Source organism: Cervus canadensis, chromosome 20, assembly GCF_019320065.1.
Source record: "Cervus canadensis isolate Bull #8, Minnesota chromosome 20, ASM1932006v1, whole genome shotgun sequence".
NCBI classification, from domain to species: Eukaryota; Metazoa; Chordata; class Mammalia; order Artiodactyla; family Cervidae; genus Cervus; species Cervus canadensis.
In genome coordinates this window covers 54969691-54988815 of record NC_057405.1, presented here as the reverse complement: position 1 = coordinate 54988815, position 19125 = coordinate 54969691, and the positions used below count along the sequence as shown (strand labels likewise).

At 36.6% G+C, this 19125-nt stretch overlaps 1 protein-coding gene across 5 annotated transcripts in view; it reads left to right on the top strand.

The window, feature by feature from the left end:
* ATG5 (autophagy related 5) overlaps positions 1 to 15365 on the top strand; it is a 115482-nt gene extending 100117 nt beyond the window's left edge. For 4 of the 5 annotated variants that reach the window (XM_043439107.1, XM_043439106.1, XM_043439108.1 and 1 more), the window contains one exon: positions 13143 to 15365. In XM_043439107.1, the coding sequence (XP_043295042.1) occupies positions 13143 to 13279 (137 nt within the window). In that variant the 3' untranslated portion in view covers positions 13280 to 15365. The remainder of the gene's footprint in view (positions 1 to 13142) is intronic. The other variant, XM_043439110.1, reaches the window with a different exon arrangement.
* Positions 15366 to 19125: the final 3760 nt, after the last annotated feature.

Here is a 19125-nt window from a genome sequence, read left to right as displayed (position 1 = left end):
GAGCGACTAAGCCCAGCAGTACTGTCCTAGCCGAGTTTCTGTTACTGTCATGCACATCTTCATATCTCTAATGCTAGATAAGTGTTTCCTCAGTATTTCAATTCCTGAGTTCTTTGTGTCATTACTTGAAACATTATTTATGGTCTTTGAATCATGACATAATTAACAGTAAGTTGATTTTAATACTATCTTAGAATCTTAATCTATCTTTATTGCTACCTGGTTTTCATTTTCAGTAAGAGTTTGCATTAAGTAATTGTTCTGCCATGCAGTGATTTTTATTTAATTTATAAGCCATCACTACAATCTAGTTTTAGAATACTTCTATCATCTCAAAAGTTTCCGTGTGTGTTTGTAGCTAATTTCTGCTCCTGCTGCCAGTTATAGACAACTATTGATCAGCTTTCTGTCTAGAATTTACCTCCTTTGGATATTTCACATAAAGGGAGTTACACAAAATTGCAATTGTTTTTCTCTTTTACATGATGTTTTTGGGTTTCATTCATATTCTATAAATTAGTAGCTTGTTCCTTTTTATTACTGAATAGTATTCCAGCTGGGTGACACATTTTGTTTATTCACCAATTGATTGATGTTTGAGTTTCCACCTTTTCACTTTGATGAATAATGCTGCTCTAAACATCCTTATACTGGCATATATTTTCATTTTTCTTGAGTAGATCCCTAAGAGTGGAATGGCTGTGTTGTATGGTAGATTTATGGCTAATTTTTAAAAGAAACTGCTAAGCTTTTCCAAAGTGGCTGCGTCATTTTACAGTTCTACCCACAGTGAATGGAGATTCTAGTTTCTTCACATTCTCACCATTGTATATATTTTTTTGTCTTATTATAGCCATTCTAGTGTTTGTGTATAGTGGTAGCTCATGTTTTTTAAAATTTCCCTAGTAACTAATGATGTTGAGTATTTTCATGTGCTTTTTGTTATTCATGGATATATTTGATGAAATGTCTCGTGTAAATCCTTTTCTTATTTTTTGTTGTATCTTATTACTGACTTCTGAGAGTTATTTATATATTCTGCCTGTTAAGTCCTTTACCAGACATGATATGTGATTATTTTCTCCTAGTCTGGGAATTATCTTTTCATTTTCTTTTGAAGAGTAAAAAATATTTTATTTTGATGAAACCCTATTGAGGTTTTTTACATATTGTGTTCAGTTAAATAATCAAAATTTTTTTCTAGTAGATGATACATTTATATAGTTCCAAAATCCAAAAGTTTATAAAAGAATTTAGTGAAAAGTCTGTATCTCAGCTCCTATACATAAAACCCTGACTCAGTTCCCCTCTCCAGACAACCAGTGTTGCCATCTCCCAGTAAATCCTCACAGGGATAGTGAAAGTTTTTATTTTTGAACTCAAGTTGTAGAAATTTGGACTGGGATAGTCCCAGTAACTTTAGGAATAATCTTACCATTGCAGTTCATTTTCTCCATACTGTAAAAGTGTGTGTGTGTATGTGTGTGTGTGTGTGTGTGTGTGTGTTTTAATCTGTTTAATGTCTGTTTTGCCAAATTCTTAAAGATTTGGGCATATAGACTAGTTTTCCCATTTGAAGTTAAGAGATTAATCATTTTTATTGCTGACAGAGATGGGACCCATAGGCTGCCCCCACTGCAAGCATTTGCCTTCAGTTATTCATTTCTCTGCACTATATTTTTCTCTTTTTGAGTACTTTATAGTATCTTAATTTAAAAAATGCTTTTATCAATTAAGAGTAAATTGAAATCACACCAGTCAGAATGGCCATCCCTCAAAAGTCTACAAACAATAAATGCTGGAGAGGGTGTGGAGAAAAGGGAACCCTTTTGCACTGTTGGTGGGAATGTAAATTCATATAGCCACTGTGGAAGACAGTATGGAAATTCCTTTAAAAACTAGGAATAAAACCACCAGATGACCCAGCAATCCAAATACTAGGCATATGCCCTGAGAAAATCAAAATTGAAAAAGACACACGTACCCCAGTGTTCATTGCAGCACTATTTACGATAGCTAGAACGTGGGAGCAACCTAGATGGCCATCGACAGATGAGTGGATAGACAAGCTGTGGTACATACATACAATGGAATATTACTCAGCCATAAAAAGGAATGCCTTTGAGTCAGTTCTGAGGTGGTGGATGAACCTAGAGCCTATTATACAGAGTGAAGTAAGTCAGAAAGAGAAAAACAAATATTATATACTATCCATATATATGGAATTTAAAGATGGTACTGATGAAATTATTTGCAGGACAGCAGTGGAGACACAGAGAACAGACTTATAGCCACAGGGGTGGGGGAGGAAGGAGAAGGTGGGATATATGGAGAAAGTAACATGCAGACTTATATTCAGTTCAGTTCAGTCGCTCAGTCGTGTCCAACTCTTTGCGACCCCATGAACTGCAGCACTCCAGGCCTCCCTGTCCATCATCAACTCCCAGAGTCCACTCAAACCCATTTCCATTGAGTTGGTGATGCCATCCAACCATCTCATCCTCTGTCGTCCCCTTCTCCTCCTGCCCTCAATCTTTCCCAACATCAGGGTCTTTTCCAATGAGTCAGCTCTTCGCATCAGGTGGCCAAAGTATTGGAGTTTCAGCTTCAAAATCAGTCCTTCCAATGAACACCTAGGACTGATCTCCTTTAGGATGGACTGGTTGGATCTCCTTGCAGTCCAAGGGACTCTCAGGAGTCTTCTCCAACACCACAGTTCAAACGCATTAATTCTTCTGTGCTCAGCTTTCTTTATAGCCCAACTTTCACATCCATACATGACCACTGGAAAAACCATAGCCTTGACTAGACGGACCTTTGTTGGCAAAGTAATGTCTCTCTTTTTTAGTATGCTATCTAGGTTGGTCATAACTTTCCTTCCAAGGAGTAAGCGTCTTTTGATTTCATGGCTGCAGTCACTATCTGCAGTGATTTTGGAGCCCAGAAAAATAAAGTCAGCCACTGTTTCCACCGTTTTCCCATCTATTTGCCATGAAGTGATGGGACCGGATGACTCACGTGACCACATGTAAAATAGACAGCCAATGGGAATTTGCTGTATGTCTCAGGGAACTCAGACTGGGGCTCTGTAACAACCTAGAGGGTTTATTTATTTTCATTTTCATCTTTTCACTTTTTTGTATACTTTAAAATAACATTCTGAAATGTTCACTTTCTCTTAACTTCTTTTCGGTTTGTGTTTGGTACCTAATCTGGCCTACATGCATGACCCGTCCTCTGTTTTACCCCTGGTATGATCTTAGGGACTTGAACTTCTGTTGCTATCGTAGTGTTCCTGTGTGTAATTCTGGCTATTCTTTTTGATGGATATGAAAATGATGTCTATGACATTCAGCATGTAGATGAAAGCAGTCATATGCTTTGAGCCAACACGTTCTGTCAGAACACACCTTCGTGTTTTTTGTTCATTCCCACACCCAGATCACAGCACAGACAAGTTGTCATCCCGCACCAGAACGGCACACACATTTGTGAGGCTTTTTTATTCTTTTAAACACTATTCCCTCCTAAATTTCTAACCTGGCCTACCTGCCCATCCATTCTTAAAGAATACACAAGATGACCCCCCCCCCCTTTTTTTTTAAAGAGAGGGCAGTGAGGTAGACACTCACAACTTTAATCCACAAACTTGCCTCTTAGGTGAGTATCTTTGTATGACAGACTTCTTCCCAGACTCTCACATGCTTGTGTCAATCAGGGACCATACACACACTTCACTGAAATGCTATAAATAGTACCTCTACTTTTGAGGTCCTCTTGATGGCACCTTTCATGCCCAGAGGAGGCCACGTTTCTCACACCAATACCTTATCTTTAGAAAAACTTTTTATGTGCCTCTTCCATTTGTCACCTCTTTAGAAAATAACTGTCATTTCAGGATCTATGGGAAGTATTCAAAACATCAAGTCATTCTTTCAGTAAAGAACTGTTTACTGTCTGGTTCAGCACACCTGTAATATTGTCAGCCATGAAGCATTTTGAAACACCTGCACCCAACTTAAATTGAAAGCGAAAGACTGTAAGATTGGGTGTGTGTGGATAAGAACTCGCTGTCGTCACATGATTAAAAGAGAAAGTGCTTCATAAAAGTTATGTGGCACCATTGTCTGTTGCTCCTTATGACAGGTGATTCATGCATGAAGGAATTTTGCCTTGTTTCATCATATGAAGGTAAAATGTACTAATATTCATGAAGACATGCTTTAGGTCTTTTTTCTTATAATTAATGATGAGCTGCTTTATGTGATTCTTTTTTTGTTGTTTTTCAAGTGGCTTGAGAAGTTAGCCAAGGTAACAGGAAATAACCAAAGGTGAACTCAGGTAAATTTTTTTCTGTGATGTCAGCAATAGTTAAAATGACTCAGAGAGCTAAGCTTCTGTAGCAGGCTTGAAGTGAAGTATTTCTTTGTCCATTAGAAACAATGTAACCAAAATTTTTTAAAATCTAAAAATCATAACTTTTATTCTTTTACTTTGGATAATACAAAAAACTTACAAGCTTTGCCGAAACATATTTTATTTCCCAGTTGTCTAATGTAATGCATAAAAACCTGGTAAGTTAGGATTATAAAAATAAAAGTGTCCGTTCTTGCTTTTTTGTTGTTGTATTTTTTTTTTTTTTTGATGGAAGGAGTATTGCTTTACAGTGTTGTATTGGTTTCCACCAAACATCGACATGAATCAGTCATAGGTTTACCCACATCCCCTCCCACTTGAACATCCCTCACCTCCCTCCCCTTCATCCCTCTGGGTTGTTACGGAGCCCTGGTTTGACCTTCCTGAGTCAGACTGCAGATTCTCATTTGCTGTCTCTTTTAGTCCTCTGTAGCAGTTGGGCTGTTGTGATCCTGAATTTATATTTGCCAGTGTACAACTGGAGTGTATGTTAAGGGAAAGGCTTACATTTTACGGGAAATGAGTCAAGGTCCCCAGCATCGCTCTTACCAGCAAGTGCAGTCTTCTTGCTGCTTGCCTCTTTCCATTTCTGCCTTGCTTCCTGGGATTTTATTTACTCTTTGAGCCCCTTCCCAACTTCCATTGAACTTTCGGGTTCCCTTTGATGTTGTAGCTTTCATTATTCATCAGTCAATTTCTTCACATCATATTGTCTTCTGACACTGGGGTTACTCAGATGTGTAAGATAGCATCCCTGCTTTTAAGAAACTAGTCCAGCTGGAGTGGACTGAAAATGATCTGTGTAGGAATGGAGATATGCAAAGGATTTTAGGAATATTATCTTATCCATTCTGGAGTGGATAGTTAAGCCAGGCCTTAAAAGATGAGCAGAAATTGTTGCAAAGGAGGGACCAGGCCACACATATCACATGACCACTGAAGTAGAATCCTTCACCGAGGGGCAGGCTGCTGAGGGGTAGTGTCTACTCTGAAATGCTGATTTAAAATGTCCCTACTTTATTTTGCTGAAAGACTCGCTTTATTTTTGTACTTCTCTCCTATAAAAGTACAGAAGATTTTTAGTGAGGTCAGAGATGTGGGAGAAAGCGTTGAGGAACTAAGTGACTAAGATTGATCTTTTATTTGCTTGGTTAGGACATTAGAAGATAATTTTAACAACTGAGGCTAGGGTGTCACAATACACCATCTAGGTCATCTAACTTGAAAATTACAGTTTTATTTTTGACATGCTTTATGATAAACCACAGAATAGTTTCTGTAAAATTAAGAAAAGATGGTGTATTCATGTTTTTTCTCCTTAGCTCTGTAGCATATGATTAGATTGTTTATAAAGTGAATTAACTCTTTGCTTGTAATCACTTTTTTCATACATAAAGCAATTAGAAAAAAGAAACATTCAAGTCTCACTGTTTATCTGAGGCAGATCCTTCAGTTTGAACTTCAAATTTGCGCTTTTGTCGGCATGATGACATTGACTGCCCAAAGACATGGCATTTCAGACTTGCCAGTTCATGCCGCAGAAAAGTAAAACCTTCAGACTTCATCAGGATGAGGGGTTAGAAGTAAGAATAATAATCATTTTTCAGTTTCAGTAATTCTGTTTTATAGAGTAAGAACCATTAAAAAAAAACAAACCTACTACTAAATGATCTTCTAAATCAGACAGTGTGAAGGTACAAAAGGATACTGGAATGAAAACAGATTTTAAATGAGTGAAGACAGAATTAGAAGTGATCTGTGGAAGGCACATTTGTGACCTTGCTAAGGTACCGTGAGCCTGCCGTGTGGGAATGGTCACTGGACCGCAGTCTCAGCCTAACACTCTGCTCTTCACTGTTTTCTCTCTCCGGATATAAAAGAAATGACACAGTGTCACACACAATGGTAATACAAGAAGTTCTTCAAACGTAGCCCTCATTAACAAAGATGTACTATATTTAATTTTGGACAGAAGAAACTTATGAGACTTATTTTAAACTTGGTAATTTTCTTGAATTTATCCTTACGCCATCAAATTCTACACTGAATCAGACTCTCTGCCTTGTTGTGTCATTGTCCCTCCATCTCTGTGGTTTGTCCCGATACGTGGGTACCACAAACTAATTTTGGCGGTACAAAATCTCTTAGTGACTCAATCCGTTGACATATGTCTTTTCTAAAATCAAAGAAATAATTAACTGCTTATTTTCATTATTCTCCATTGGCAAAGATAGGATTACTGGGCCTGTCAGGAGAGGCTTCTGATTTCCTTTACCTAGTTCCTGAGACGTTAAATGAATTAACCTGACTTTTTCAAAAAATGGGAACCGATACTTGCACAGTTAACATTTCATCTTTAGCACTAGAAAACAGAATTTCTTTAACAAAATAATAGCACATGCAGGAGATTAAAAGCAAGTCTTCTCTTTGTTAAAGCAAGTCCTGTGAGACCTTACTCTGACCATACATAAACAGCGTGATTATTGCCTATCTTTTAAATAAAACAATTAGTTCTGAACTATTCTGTAATTCATACCTGACATATATTAATAGACCCTGTTATGCCCAACTAGAATTACTGGATCCTTTTATGAAAGCAGATCAAAAACATTTGAGCTATATTTTCAAAGTTGTATTTTGGTTTTTTTGGGGGGGTTGAAATGAACAAGTTTAAGTTTGTAACTTATACCACACTTTTATTAAGAGACATTTAATCAGTTTATTTAAATGGTCTTACAGTCACTTGATACAATGTTCTTTTTATAATAATAGCTGATTTGGGGGGCGGTTAAGTTTAGATTTTGGTTTATTACTTCCTCAGAAATATAAAGGTTATAAGCAGGGCAATGAAAGAATTAACATAGACATGTTTTGAAAATCTTATACAATATGTTAAGAGTCAAAGCTCTGGCAATATTTTGGACAGAAATAATTAACATATATATAAATTTATGCATGGAAAAAGATATGTGATCTATATTAACTGTGATATATTAATTAAAACCTATACTACTAAGTGAGTGTAGATCCGGAAGAAGTTAATGTAAGTATTTTTAAATGGGTTTGTATTTCTCTGATAAACAGCACTTTCCTTCTGTTTGTGATCATAGGATAAAAGCTCCGTAAGCTTGTATATGTTCATTTTTACTGCTACATCATGTAGTGTGCTCTTAAGATTGAGATCTCATTCCCCAGGAAGCATTTCTGTCTAAGATTAATTGCCCTTTTAAAATCAGCGTTTGATGTATTCCTTTGGCTATATCCTGGCTTGGTTTAACCCTCTTTGACCTGACCTCACTGACTATTACCGCTGAGGCTGAGTCAGAATCCTTCAGCATGATGTATGCATTTCAGATTTCAGCCTGTGGTTTTTCATGTCGATGGATTCAATTAGTTGGCGTTTTACTAATGAACATATCAGAGGTTAAAGAATTTGTCAGACAGAACAAAATTGTTCAGAATAGTGGTAGTTAAAAAAGCTCATCTCTTTGTTTTTCAGAATGATCAAGTATTTTTCAGAAGTTTTACCTTTCAGCATCACATACATTACAAGATAGCAAATTGAGGCATTTTCTGCTGAACTATAAAATATATATATGAAGCCACAGATCTAAACACAGTGGTTACAATCTCTGGCCTTAAATTTCTATTACTCCATAAGTAATATTCATAAGTGTGAACTAAAAAACAAGTTACTAATCTGAAATTTTCTGATTAAAAGCACTTTCCCTTAAAAGATACATCATCCATTTCTCTAGCTTCCTTTAAATTCAGAAGTTTCACATATTTAGTTACACATATTAACAGTAAGAGTGAAACTCATGCATCTTTCTAGAATCTCACATAACCTGTTTTTAAAGACATTTAGGTCATATTCCTTGTAGATAATTGGCTTAAAAGTAATGGCTAAAAACCAGATTTGGATGGGGAAGGCTGTGAGCCATTGCTGATTCGCTTTGCATGTGTGCTCAGTTGTGTCTGTGACCCTGTGGATCATAGCCCACCAGACTTCTTTGTCCATGGAATTTTCCAGGCAAGAATACTGGAGTGGGTGGCCATTTCCTTCTCCAGGGGATCTTCCTGACTCAGGGATTGAACCCCTGGCTCTTGAATCTCCTTCATTAGCAGGCAGATTCTTTACCACTGTGCCACCTGGGAAGCCCAAGCCATTGCTAACAGAAATCTTTAAAAGGCAGATTCATCACATACTCTCAAGTTCTCTAATAATGGTATACTTTAGCTTGTGTAGCAAAGATTTTCGAAGGTTATTTGTTTCCCCTCCTTGAATTTTTCATCTTTAAAATAAACTGAGACCCATACCTGAAGTTTATTAAGTAACTTTACCAGAGTACAGTAGGGCTCTTTTGATTTATCCAGGCTGTGCTTTGCTGAATATACACAGAGAGAGCACTACTAGATTAATCCAGAGTGCTTAGAGTGCTTAAGGAATTTTTTAAATTTCATTTTGTTGCTTGCATAATGATTGAGTCTTTGGGTTTTTGTTGTTGCCATCTCTTCCTTTTTTTCCTTAACACATTCATAAAATCTGTGCCACACTGCATAATAATGAGGCTGAGTAATGCAGAGTGTATATTAACATGAGGCCACATTCTCACAGCCCTGTGCATGCCAGTCACTTAATTGAATCCGCAGTTTTTATATACCTTTTGATACATCACTCACTTCACTGAATACCTATTGTGTCCAAGCCCTGTGCTGAGTGCTTTATTTGGATATCCCCTTTGATCCTCCACACAACCCCAGAGATGAGAATTCCTTATCTACATTGTAGGAGGAGGAAACTGGGACTCGGAAGGTTGAGTGATTTGCCTGAGAATCCAAAACTAGTGTATTATGCTGATTTAAACTCAAAAAGAAATATTTTGCTTCTTAGCCTTAAAAGACTCATGTACTGGAACTGGAAGACATGTTACCAGTCCTCTGTTTTAGAACAGTGGTCTACAGACTGACCTATGGTGTTGAGTCTTATAATACTTGGGCTTATGAGTAAGATCAGTATAAGAAGTGAAATTTTATTGTGATAGTCTCTTTATAGATATATGCTCTCTTTAGATTTAACATCTAACTCTTAAAGTGAATTTAATTACTATTCTCTCCAAAGAAAATGCTTGTCTCTGACATTTGTTTGTCCTTTTCCTTAATTCACAAACTCAAAGTATTTAGGGATGATTGTTCTTATATTTACAACATGAATTAAAAGAGGTAGTTTTTTAAGTTACTGTGTGGACATTCTATAGAATAACGACATGTATTCTTCAAAATTGTCAAGGTTAGAAAGTGCAAAGAAAGGCCAAGAGCTGTCCAAGTTAAAGGAGAGTATAGAGACCTGAAAATTAAATGCAATGTATGATTCCTGTACTGGATCCTAGACTGGAGAAAAAATAACTAGGATAATTAATAACTTCTGAAGTGATTATATAATAGTATAGTGTCAGTGTTAATGGTTTATTTTGGTAACTGTGCTATGATTATATAAAAGAATATTTTTATTAGAAAGTGTACATTGAAATATCAGAGGTAAAACACTCAGTGTTTCTAATTTACTCTCAAATGATTCAGAAATTAATTATATATACATAAAATGATAAAGCAAATGGGGCAAAATGTAAACAATTGATGACTCTGGGTGAAGAGAAAGTCCTTGTGCTGTTCTTGCAACTTTTGTCTAAGTTTGAAATTATATCCAAATCAAAAGTTACCCCCCAAAAGTGCCCTGTATGAGAGAATTTCGTATAGAACGAGTTCACTTGATTACTGTGTCAAACGTTTGCCTACTTTAAAACATCAGACTAACGTTTTTAAAAATCTGAGTGGGTGAGATGTGGAGTAACATTTTTCTCCTGAGTCATTTACTTTGTAGTGACATATTTTTTATTCCCAAGTATTAAATTCTAGATTCCCATTTTGAAACACAAAGATATATTTACCAAAAACATGATTTACTTTAGTAGCAGTATCATCAGGCGTTTCCTTTCTGTTAGGGGAAAAAGAACCTGCTAATTTTTCACTGCTTCGTTGTGTTAGTTCTGGTATTGCCAAAGTATGCTGTTGTGCTTGTTGTTATTTTTGGTAACATGAATTTTGGTGATGGCATATGTACATCTGGGCTCATTCGGAAGCATTCTGACTTTTTGTTGTTTTAATAACCAAAGCAGCCTTTTTCAGTCGAGCTCTTATTCTCCACAGTAGTGGCAGCCACTAGACACGATTTTCAAAGCATTATTTCTGATAGTGTGTTTAACCAGCAGCAAAATGATTCAAGCCATGAAGACATTTATTGTCAGGCACCATGCTAGGCACGAGGCTGCAGTGATACATAAGAGAAACTTTACTTCATAGTTCCAGGGGCACTGCTGTCCCATTCTGATGTTTCTGGTGACAGTTACGTTATCAGAGGAAGTCAGAAAACCAGAAAGGTAAATATACACAGGTGAAATATTTGAACAAATATAGGCAATGACCAAATTACATATGTAAAATCTTAAGCTGTTGTGTTGAAGGACATGACAGTCCTGGACCACTTCCTTAGTTGTCCATGTTTAGTGATACTTTTATGTTCCAGATTAAAAGTGGTCTCAGTTTAAGCCAGAGAATCAGTGCTGCCTATTCAGGTTTCTGATAATGTGATTTGTTGGGTTTGTTCTACAGAGTGAATTGTGCTTACGTTCCCCAGCTTCTGCTGTACCGTTCTTAGACTCCGTGGGTCCTCTTCTGTGGCTCTGCATGTTAGTCTTTTCCCTTCCAGACATGCTATGCGTCATGTCGTATTTGCTCGCACATTTACATGCTGGTGCAGGCACAGAATTCTGGATATTCAGCTTTATTCCATACTATCCAAAGGTGACCCTGCTTAAGGAAGAACTTTATAGATAAAGCACTTTTACTCTTACACCACTGCTCTTTCATTTTTTTGACTCAGTGCTAAGTAGGAGGAAGATTCTGAGAATATTAAGATATTTCAAAGAAATATATAATAAGACTATAAAGAGAACTGCACCGGAAATGTTTTTAAATATTCTAAGAAAGATTTAATACAGTAAAACCTTGGCAATCTAGAACTTACAAAGACTGAATCATTCCAGATAGCTGAGGGTTTATCCGATTTGAGTATCAACATTTTAAAATCTTCTCAAAGTACTAATACCGTGCTTTCTATAGTATTCTGTATATAGCTTAATCTTTTGGTTATAAATGATTCACATCATTATGAAAACCAATCATTGTATTAATACTGTGATCACAACTGTGTAAGAAGTATGTATAGATGCAGCAGAGATCAGTGGACAAATCCAAACAATGAAAGCATTTTTTTTAGGTTAATAGTATTATAAGCCTTTTCCAGAATTGTTTTAAGCTGTGACATTTTCTGGAGACATTTATTTGGGAATCTTTGGGGCTGATAGTATGTTTGTTAGGACTTTATTTTTGGCATTCTTTTAGCAATGCTCCAGTGGTTTTATATCTTCTCATTGTCAGTCTGTTGACTGTCACCTCCCAGGACTGTGCTGCCTCTAGCAGGAAGTTTAAATATTTCTTTAAAAGGATCTCTTGTCTCAGGTGCCAGCCACACCATGATCACCATACATCATCAGCCCATTCTGCCTAGACATTAGAGCACTAGGGATGCAAACGTCACTTTGAACAGAGAAGAAAGGGGAAAAATGGGGTATTTCCCTCTCATGCGGTTCCATGAATTCCCTGTTTTCCTTGCTGTCTTCTGTGTCCAGGAAACTGAGAGATTTAGATGTTGCAGATTGAAGAGACTTAAGAGACAGACCAAGAATTGTGCTAAAGGAGTGATACAGTTTCTTGAAGGTTCTGTTTTGTTTTTTCAAAAAAAAAGTTTTTTTTTTGTTTTTTTTTTTAACTTTTTGTGTTATTCTGTAGCAACCAAGCATGCTTTGTTTTCTTTCAGGATTGTCAATGATTTATACCAAAATCATAAAAGACACAAAGCTAATCTTTAATTTTTAACAAAATTTGAACTTAGGAAAAAAACATAAATTGCAGCAACCTTTTAATTAATGAATGGACATCAACAAAAATCAATCAAATTTCATGATTCTGAAACAGAAATCCCTGAGTCAGACTCCTAGTTCCTTCTCATTAAAATTTTAACTCTTCTTCTAATAGTTTCTATAAAATTTTCTCATGCATTTTTGAACAGCTCTACTGAAAATTAACTTACAGCTCCCAATTGTTTCATTAAACATCTTCTTAAACACTGATCTTGAAAAAAAAACCTGATCTTATTTTTTGTGACTTCTAGACACATTTCTGTTTTGTATGTTTTAAATATGTATTGACCTACTTCATACACCTGTCATTTTTAATAGTACATTTTTTATGTATAGCTAAAATAAATTTTGATCAGTGGGTACAATGGGCTGTTTTCTCCACTATGGTTTCATTAACGTCAATCGTAGGTAAGCACAGTAATTAAGAAAGAATGAATACTTTCACATATAGCAACAGAATTTTTATCAGAATTCATTGTAACCCTCAGGTTTCTGTTTTGGGTGATACATATTGCAACATTTGAACTTTCTCCATGTCCACATTTCCTGCGCAGGAAACAGACCAGGTTTAACCTGTTAAAGCAGTAAAATCCATTTGATTCACTGAGGATTCTCAAAGGCAGCAGATTATTTTTTCTTCAACTGTTTTGACTCATCGATTATTGTTGGATTTCTTTCTTGGAATAGATGGGGAAAAAAAGAACCAAGTAATGATTCATGGAATTGAACCAATGTTGGAAACACCTTTGCAGTGGCTGAGTGAACATCTGAGCTACCCGGATAATTTTCTTCATATTAGCATCATCCCGCAACCAACAGATTGAAGGATCAACCATTTTCCTGAATGGAATCACCCTTAAATAGGATTTACCAGAGCATGTCACCCTTCTGCTTCAATCAGGTTTGGTGGAGGCACCCTGACCAGAAACACTGCTGCAAGCCAAACAGGAAAAAGATTCCATGTCAGATAAGGGCACTAGGGCTGGTCTTACTTTGCATCACCACTGCTTTCCTCCACTGCCGTCATTAAACCTCAGCTGCGACATGAAAGACTTTACAGGACCACTGCAAGTCTTCGGTTTTCTTGTAAAATATAATGAAGCCGAAACCTTCGGCCTAAGAAGAAAATGGAAATATGTGCCACTCAATTTGTATTTCTGATTAACAAATAAACAAGGGTATTTCCTAAGGTGACCATGGTTGAACTTTAGCTCGAGGGAGTGGAAACATTGGTTTAATTTTCAAGAGAATTAGACTTAAGAAAGTAAAAGAGAAATTCTGTTATCAATAACGTTCAGTAATTTTTTGTAAAAGATCAAATTACAGTAAACCCATCTTTCCTTAATGAAAATTTCCTATGTTTACAGTCTGTCTACTGGTATGCAATCTTGTAACTTTGATAATGAACAGTGAGAGATTTTTAAATAAAGCCTCAAAATATGTTTTGTCATTTAATAACATACAATTTTGTCACTTTTCCAGTACTTTCTCACTCACCTACAGTAGATCACTGTTTTTATTCTGTGTGTTACCCTTCAGACTGGTCATCATTGGCATGAAATGGGTGTCGGGCATAGGATAACTTGTCTCAGGAGCTGTCAGAATTTCTTGCTGCCGATTTTTAAATATGTGTTCTTTACACTAAAAGTACTGAAATAATGTTACCATTTATCATTGCTGTTTTATCATTGTAAATCTGTCAAATCATAGTATCTTAAGCATATGTATAATTTTGCATTTTTTTGGGAAAACCCTTTCCTTTTCAAGTTAGTGTTTTTCATTGACCTCAGGTCTAATATTTCACTGTGGTCCCTGGTAGCCTGTCTTTGAAGTATAAAGATTACCAATCTCCAGACTGCGGTAGCTTTTCCTTAATGTTACCAAAAATATTCAGAGGTTACTGGAGTTGTTATTCAAATAAGGAAATTTTTGCTGCACTTTATTACCATGCTGCTGGGTTTCTACCAGCTGAACATAACTTGTGCATTACACTTTGTTTCTTGTGAGCTAACTTGCTGTTCATATTGAATGTCAGCCTGTCTAAGTATTCTAAAAGACAGTATCATACAATAATGGTTTTAGATTCCAAAATAAAAATAAATGTTTTTCTCATAAAAGAAAATTATACAAATGTTGAAGTGAGATCCTACTAGTGCTCACTGCTTCCTTTTTCCTTTTGTGACATTTTTTCACTAATCAGTAGCAGACTTATTCACAGAATGAGACAAAGTTAGTCAAAGATCAAATATTCTGGAATGGAAAGTATAGGTCTCAATCAAAAAGAAAAACACAGGGTAGCATTGTGATCAGAGAAAAATAGAAGTGAGTAGCAAATAATTGGCTAATGTCAATAAAATGAAAAGTGCCATTTTAGTAAGGCAGAAAAAATAGTAATATTTGAGTTACTTAAGGATTAAAAAAAAACCCACTGACTTGTATTTTTTCAGAAGAAGTTGGTCTGAATATGATTGTTCACATTAAAAGTGTTTATTCATCTATTCAGTTTGGGGATTTTCCCCCTTGATGTTTTGACAGACTGATGTGGGCTTCAGTGAGCAAAAGGATCAAAATGCCAGGACTGCTAAGCTGTGACGAAGATAAGCAAGCAGTAAGCCATAGTAGTTTTCCACAGGCAAGACCCATGTAAAGTCTCTGCAGGGGGTTCAAGTGAGCCCCTGATCTTCACTTCCAGATCTGAAAGTAAATTTCACCAAGCCGTTTCTCGTTGTTTTTACTCACTTTTACACCAGCATCATACTGTATTACTCTACTCTAGTCCCAGGTAAGTCAAGCCCCCATGATACCCAGAGAAAGAATAAAAACAGAAATTAGTGCTGGGCTTAAATATCTATTTTTGTTTCTTTTTATTTGAATATTTAAATTTTATGGTTTATTAAAAAATTAAATTAATTTTGTGTCTGTCTTTATTTCTAGAAGTTGGAAATGGAATTTATATAAATCAAATTACCTATTGAGGAAATCATTAAAGTTTCCTTTTCCTTGTTCCTGTTATAAAAGTTTCTTAAAGAAATAAAAGACAGGAGGGATAAAGGAGAACATATGATCGAAAACTGGAGGGGGGCACAAATCTCAATATACTTGGTTAACTCATCCTTGGTAGTGAGTATCCTAAGAAAATGAAAATATGTTATTAAGTCACTGTCATTGTTTAACTAGGAAGGACTAAATTTAGCCTAAAAAAATGATTTCATCCTTCATAATGTTGCTTTTCACTTGGATGATCCAAGTTTATGGATAGAGTGGATTGATAAGGACTTTTATGTATCTGGAGACCCAAAATAGCCTGCTTAGAGTTAAAACTGACCTACCTGTCTTTATAGAATGGTGATGTTTAGACATAATTCCGGTCAGTCTGACGTGAACCCAGGAGTGAACTATTCCTGTTAGGTTTATCTCCCCATTCACTGGAAACTAGGTGGAAATTGATGGTTTGCTAAGAAAACAGTATACAAGATTTGATATTGGGTAACGTTAACTTTTAATGGTTATCTTTCTAGGATATCTTTATATTGTAGGCTATTTAAGGTATAACATTTTATTTTCTTTCAATTTTCAGAAGTGTGGTTTACATGGGTCATGCCAAAGAGTGATGTTCTCATGATTTACTTATCATACTGTTGATATTCAGGTCTAAGGTAAGTTGACTTTCCTTTTAGATGTGCCAACACAGTTGAAATAGAAGTATAGAACCTTGGGATTTGATAGGAAAAAAATCAAGTATGACAATATTTATAGTCCATTCAATACATGGTCAGTCACTGGAGTGGAATCAGTCAAAATACTTACCTATCTCTTGAGTTCCGTCATCCACTGAAGTATTTTTTTTAAATATAATTGTCTCTTGGTCTGAAAGTATTAAAAATTACCTGCATGGCTATTGGAGAGAAGGGGGTTATGCTTCTTTTCAGGTAATTTGGGATGAAATGATACTTTTGTAATAAAAATTCATTTACCAGATAGATTTATTTGACTAAAGAATCCTCTACATTCTCTTGTGTGAATTACAGATTTGATTCTCCACACTCATTATGGCAAATGTACTACTACTGTGGAATCTGGTAGTCACAATATAGGAATATAGGAAGCATAGAGTGAAAAAGGACTGTTTTTAGACTCTTGAGGTGGTTCATTAAGTATTAAACATTTTAAATGCTTAACTATTCCTGTTTACTGACAGTATGTTGGAATGGTCACCAATGAGATAAAGATAAATTTGAAGATTTAAAAATGTCAGCATGTTTTTGACATACCAGTTGATTCTTCTGAAAGTGATGAATTTGGCTTTCCCTCTGTAACTTCTCCACCCCCACATCAGGAGAGTAAATAAAGCACAACCAGGCTTTCTCCTCTTTGCTCTTCATGATTGTTAGTGGACTGTCTTGCACATGGTTAGTGCTTTGCCGCTATGTATAAAGAAAGGAAAAAAATTAACAGGATTATTTAATGATACTTTAAAATTGGTGTTATATTTTTCTGTTAAAAATACCAGCTGTAAAAATAGAAAGGCCCTTGTTGTTTAGAAATCAGTATAAAGTACAGTGGGTGCAGGTTTGCTGTACTGGTGAAGACTTGCTTACTCAAATTGGCTACTTTCAGTAGGAACCACTGTGGATCAGATCCTTGCGTCAGTCCACATTCATTTTAGCCGTAGTGTAGACCACAGCACAGATCTTCTGTTTCAACATCACTCTAATTTAAGCAGCCCCTAAAGTTGGAGCTATTCTCATCAAGCATCTGGAGGTATTTATTAATTCTGGCCTTTTCATAAATGAGTGGTTTGTGTCTTGCTTTTGCCTGTAGACCTTACTTCTGAAAATGTAATACATTTTTAGCAAGGGAAACGTGTTAGATCTGTGAGCAGGGTTCTTCACACTGAGCTAGACTCTTAGAACCATGTTTATGGAAGAGCTTTAAGAGAAATATTTGGTGCTCAAGTAGAAGAGGTGTCTTCTTCATGTACTAGAAAATACTGATGAACTCTTCCTTCATAACGTTTACTGTGCTCTTGTGTAGGGTAACAAACAGTCTCACGCTGAGCATAGACTCCGTGAGAGCAGAGAGTGGATCTGTTTGGCTCAGGATTGTATTCTAGGACCTACTACTGTGCCTGGAACTTAGTGGACTGTACTACACACTTGTTGAATAAAAGTTTGGAAAAGGCTGTGTAGTATACCTCTCCTTTGGAGCCCAAAGCATATTAATACATTAAGCTTTGAGAAGTTCTAAAGTTAAGAGACCTATTTGATCCGGCATTTCCGAAATTTTCTTGATTATAGGGATTTTCCCCCCGCTAGTTTTGTTGTTGTTTAATAGCTAAGTCATGTTCAACTCTTTGCAACCCCATGGACTGTAGCCTGCCAGGGTTCTCTGTCCATGGGATTTCCCAGGCCAGAAGAGTGGAGTGGGTTGTCATTTCCTACTCCAGGGAATGCTCCCAACCCAGGGATTGAACCCACATCTGCTGCATTAGCAAGTAGAGTCTTTGCCACTGAGCCACCAGGGAAGCCCTTCCCCCTAGTACCACATTACATTGAACTCTAGTTTGGAAAAGACTGCATTAAATTGTTAGATTCTAATCACCTAGAGTTTAGAGCATAACGCTTATCCCTGCTCTTCTGACACTCTGTTTGAAAATTGCTCTTAGCTTCTGACTGCAAGCAAAATATCTTGAGCTTGTTCATTCCATCCTCTAGCTGTGTTCCATTTTTGTCAGCTTCCTCCTTGAAGTTTATTCACCAAGTGTGTAATGAGTAATATATGCCAAGCTATGTGCAAGAAATACAATAGGTTAGAATTTGTCATGGTAATACTGGGCGGACAGTCTGGGTGCTCAACAGTGCCATATTTTGACAGCACATTCAGAATAAGATTTAGTGAAAGGGCTGGGAACCATAAGCTCTCTTTACAAGATTTCCATCCAAATATAAAAACTAGGCAAATGGTAAACACTTAGGTATGAGAGTAAGCAGGAATCAGGGGTGAATAACTGCTCTCTGGGAGCCCCCGTGAAGGTAGCTAGAAGAGCCATGGGGCTGAAATGTGGCATTCTAGGAAGACAATCACTAGAGCTGGAGGTGGAGAGGCCAGCTTCGTGGGTGCGTGGTTCTCTGTGGCTCTGGCACCTGTGGCAAGCATTTCCCATCTCTAGGGGGTTACCTTACCTGTTTGGGATGTGGTGAGTGTTTTTGTGTGTTGTCTAGTGCACATTTTCCAAGTAAGTTACGTTGCTGAAAGCTTAAATCTGTAATTTGGGTATTGATATTCTTCTTACTCACAACTGTTGGATTTTAGCTTTCTTTTACAGAGACAGTAACTCAGTAACTTGTGACCTGTATCCGATCTGTTGTGTGCAGGCCTAAAGAAAAATATCATGCCCTGACTACTGGCCTTTTTCTGGGTAGACCATCTCAACCATGCCTTCCTTAAACATTCATTCATTCCTAGCTCCTTCTGTCATGGTTTTGAAGTTAATTATCATGTAATCCCTGGTGGCTCAGATAGTAAAGAATCTGCTTGCAGTACGGGAGGCCTGGGTTCAATCTCTGGGTTGGGAAGATCCCCTAGAAGGGGGCATGGCAACCCTCTCTAGTATTCTTGCCTGGAGAATCCCCATGGACAGAGGAGCCTGGCGGGCTACAGCTCATGGGAT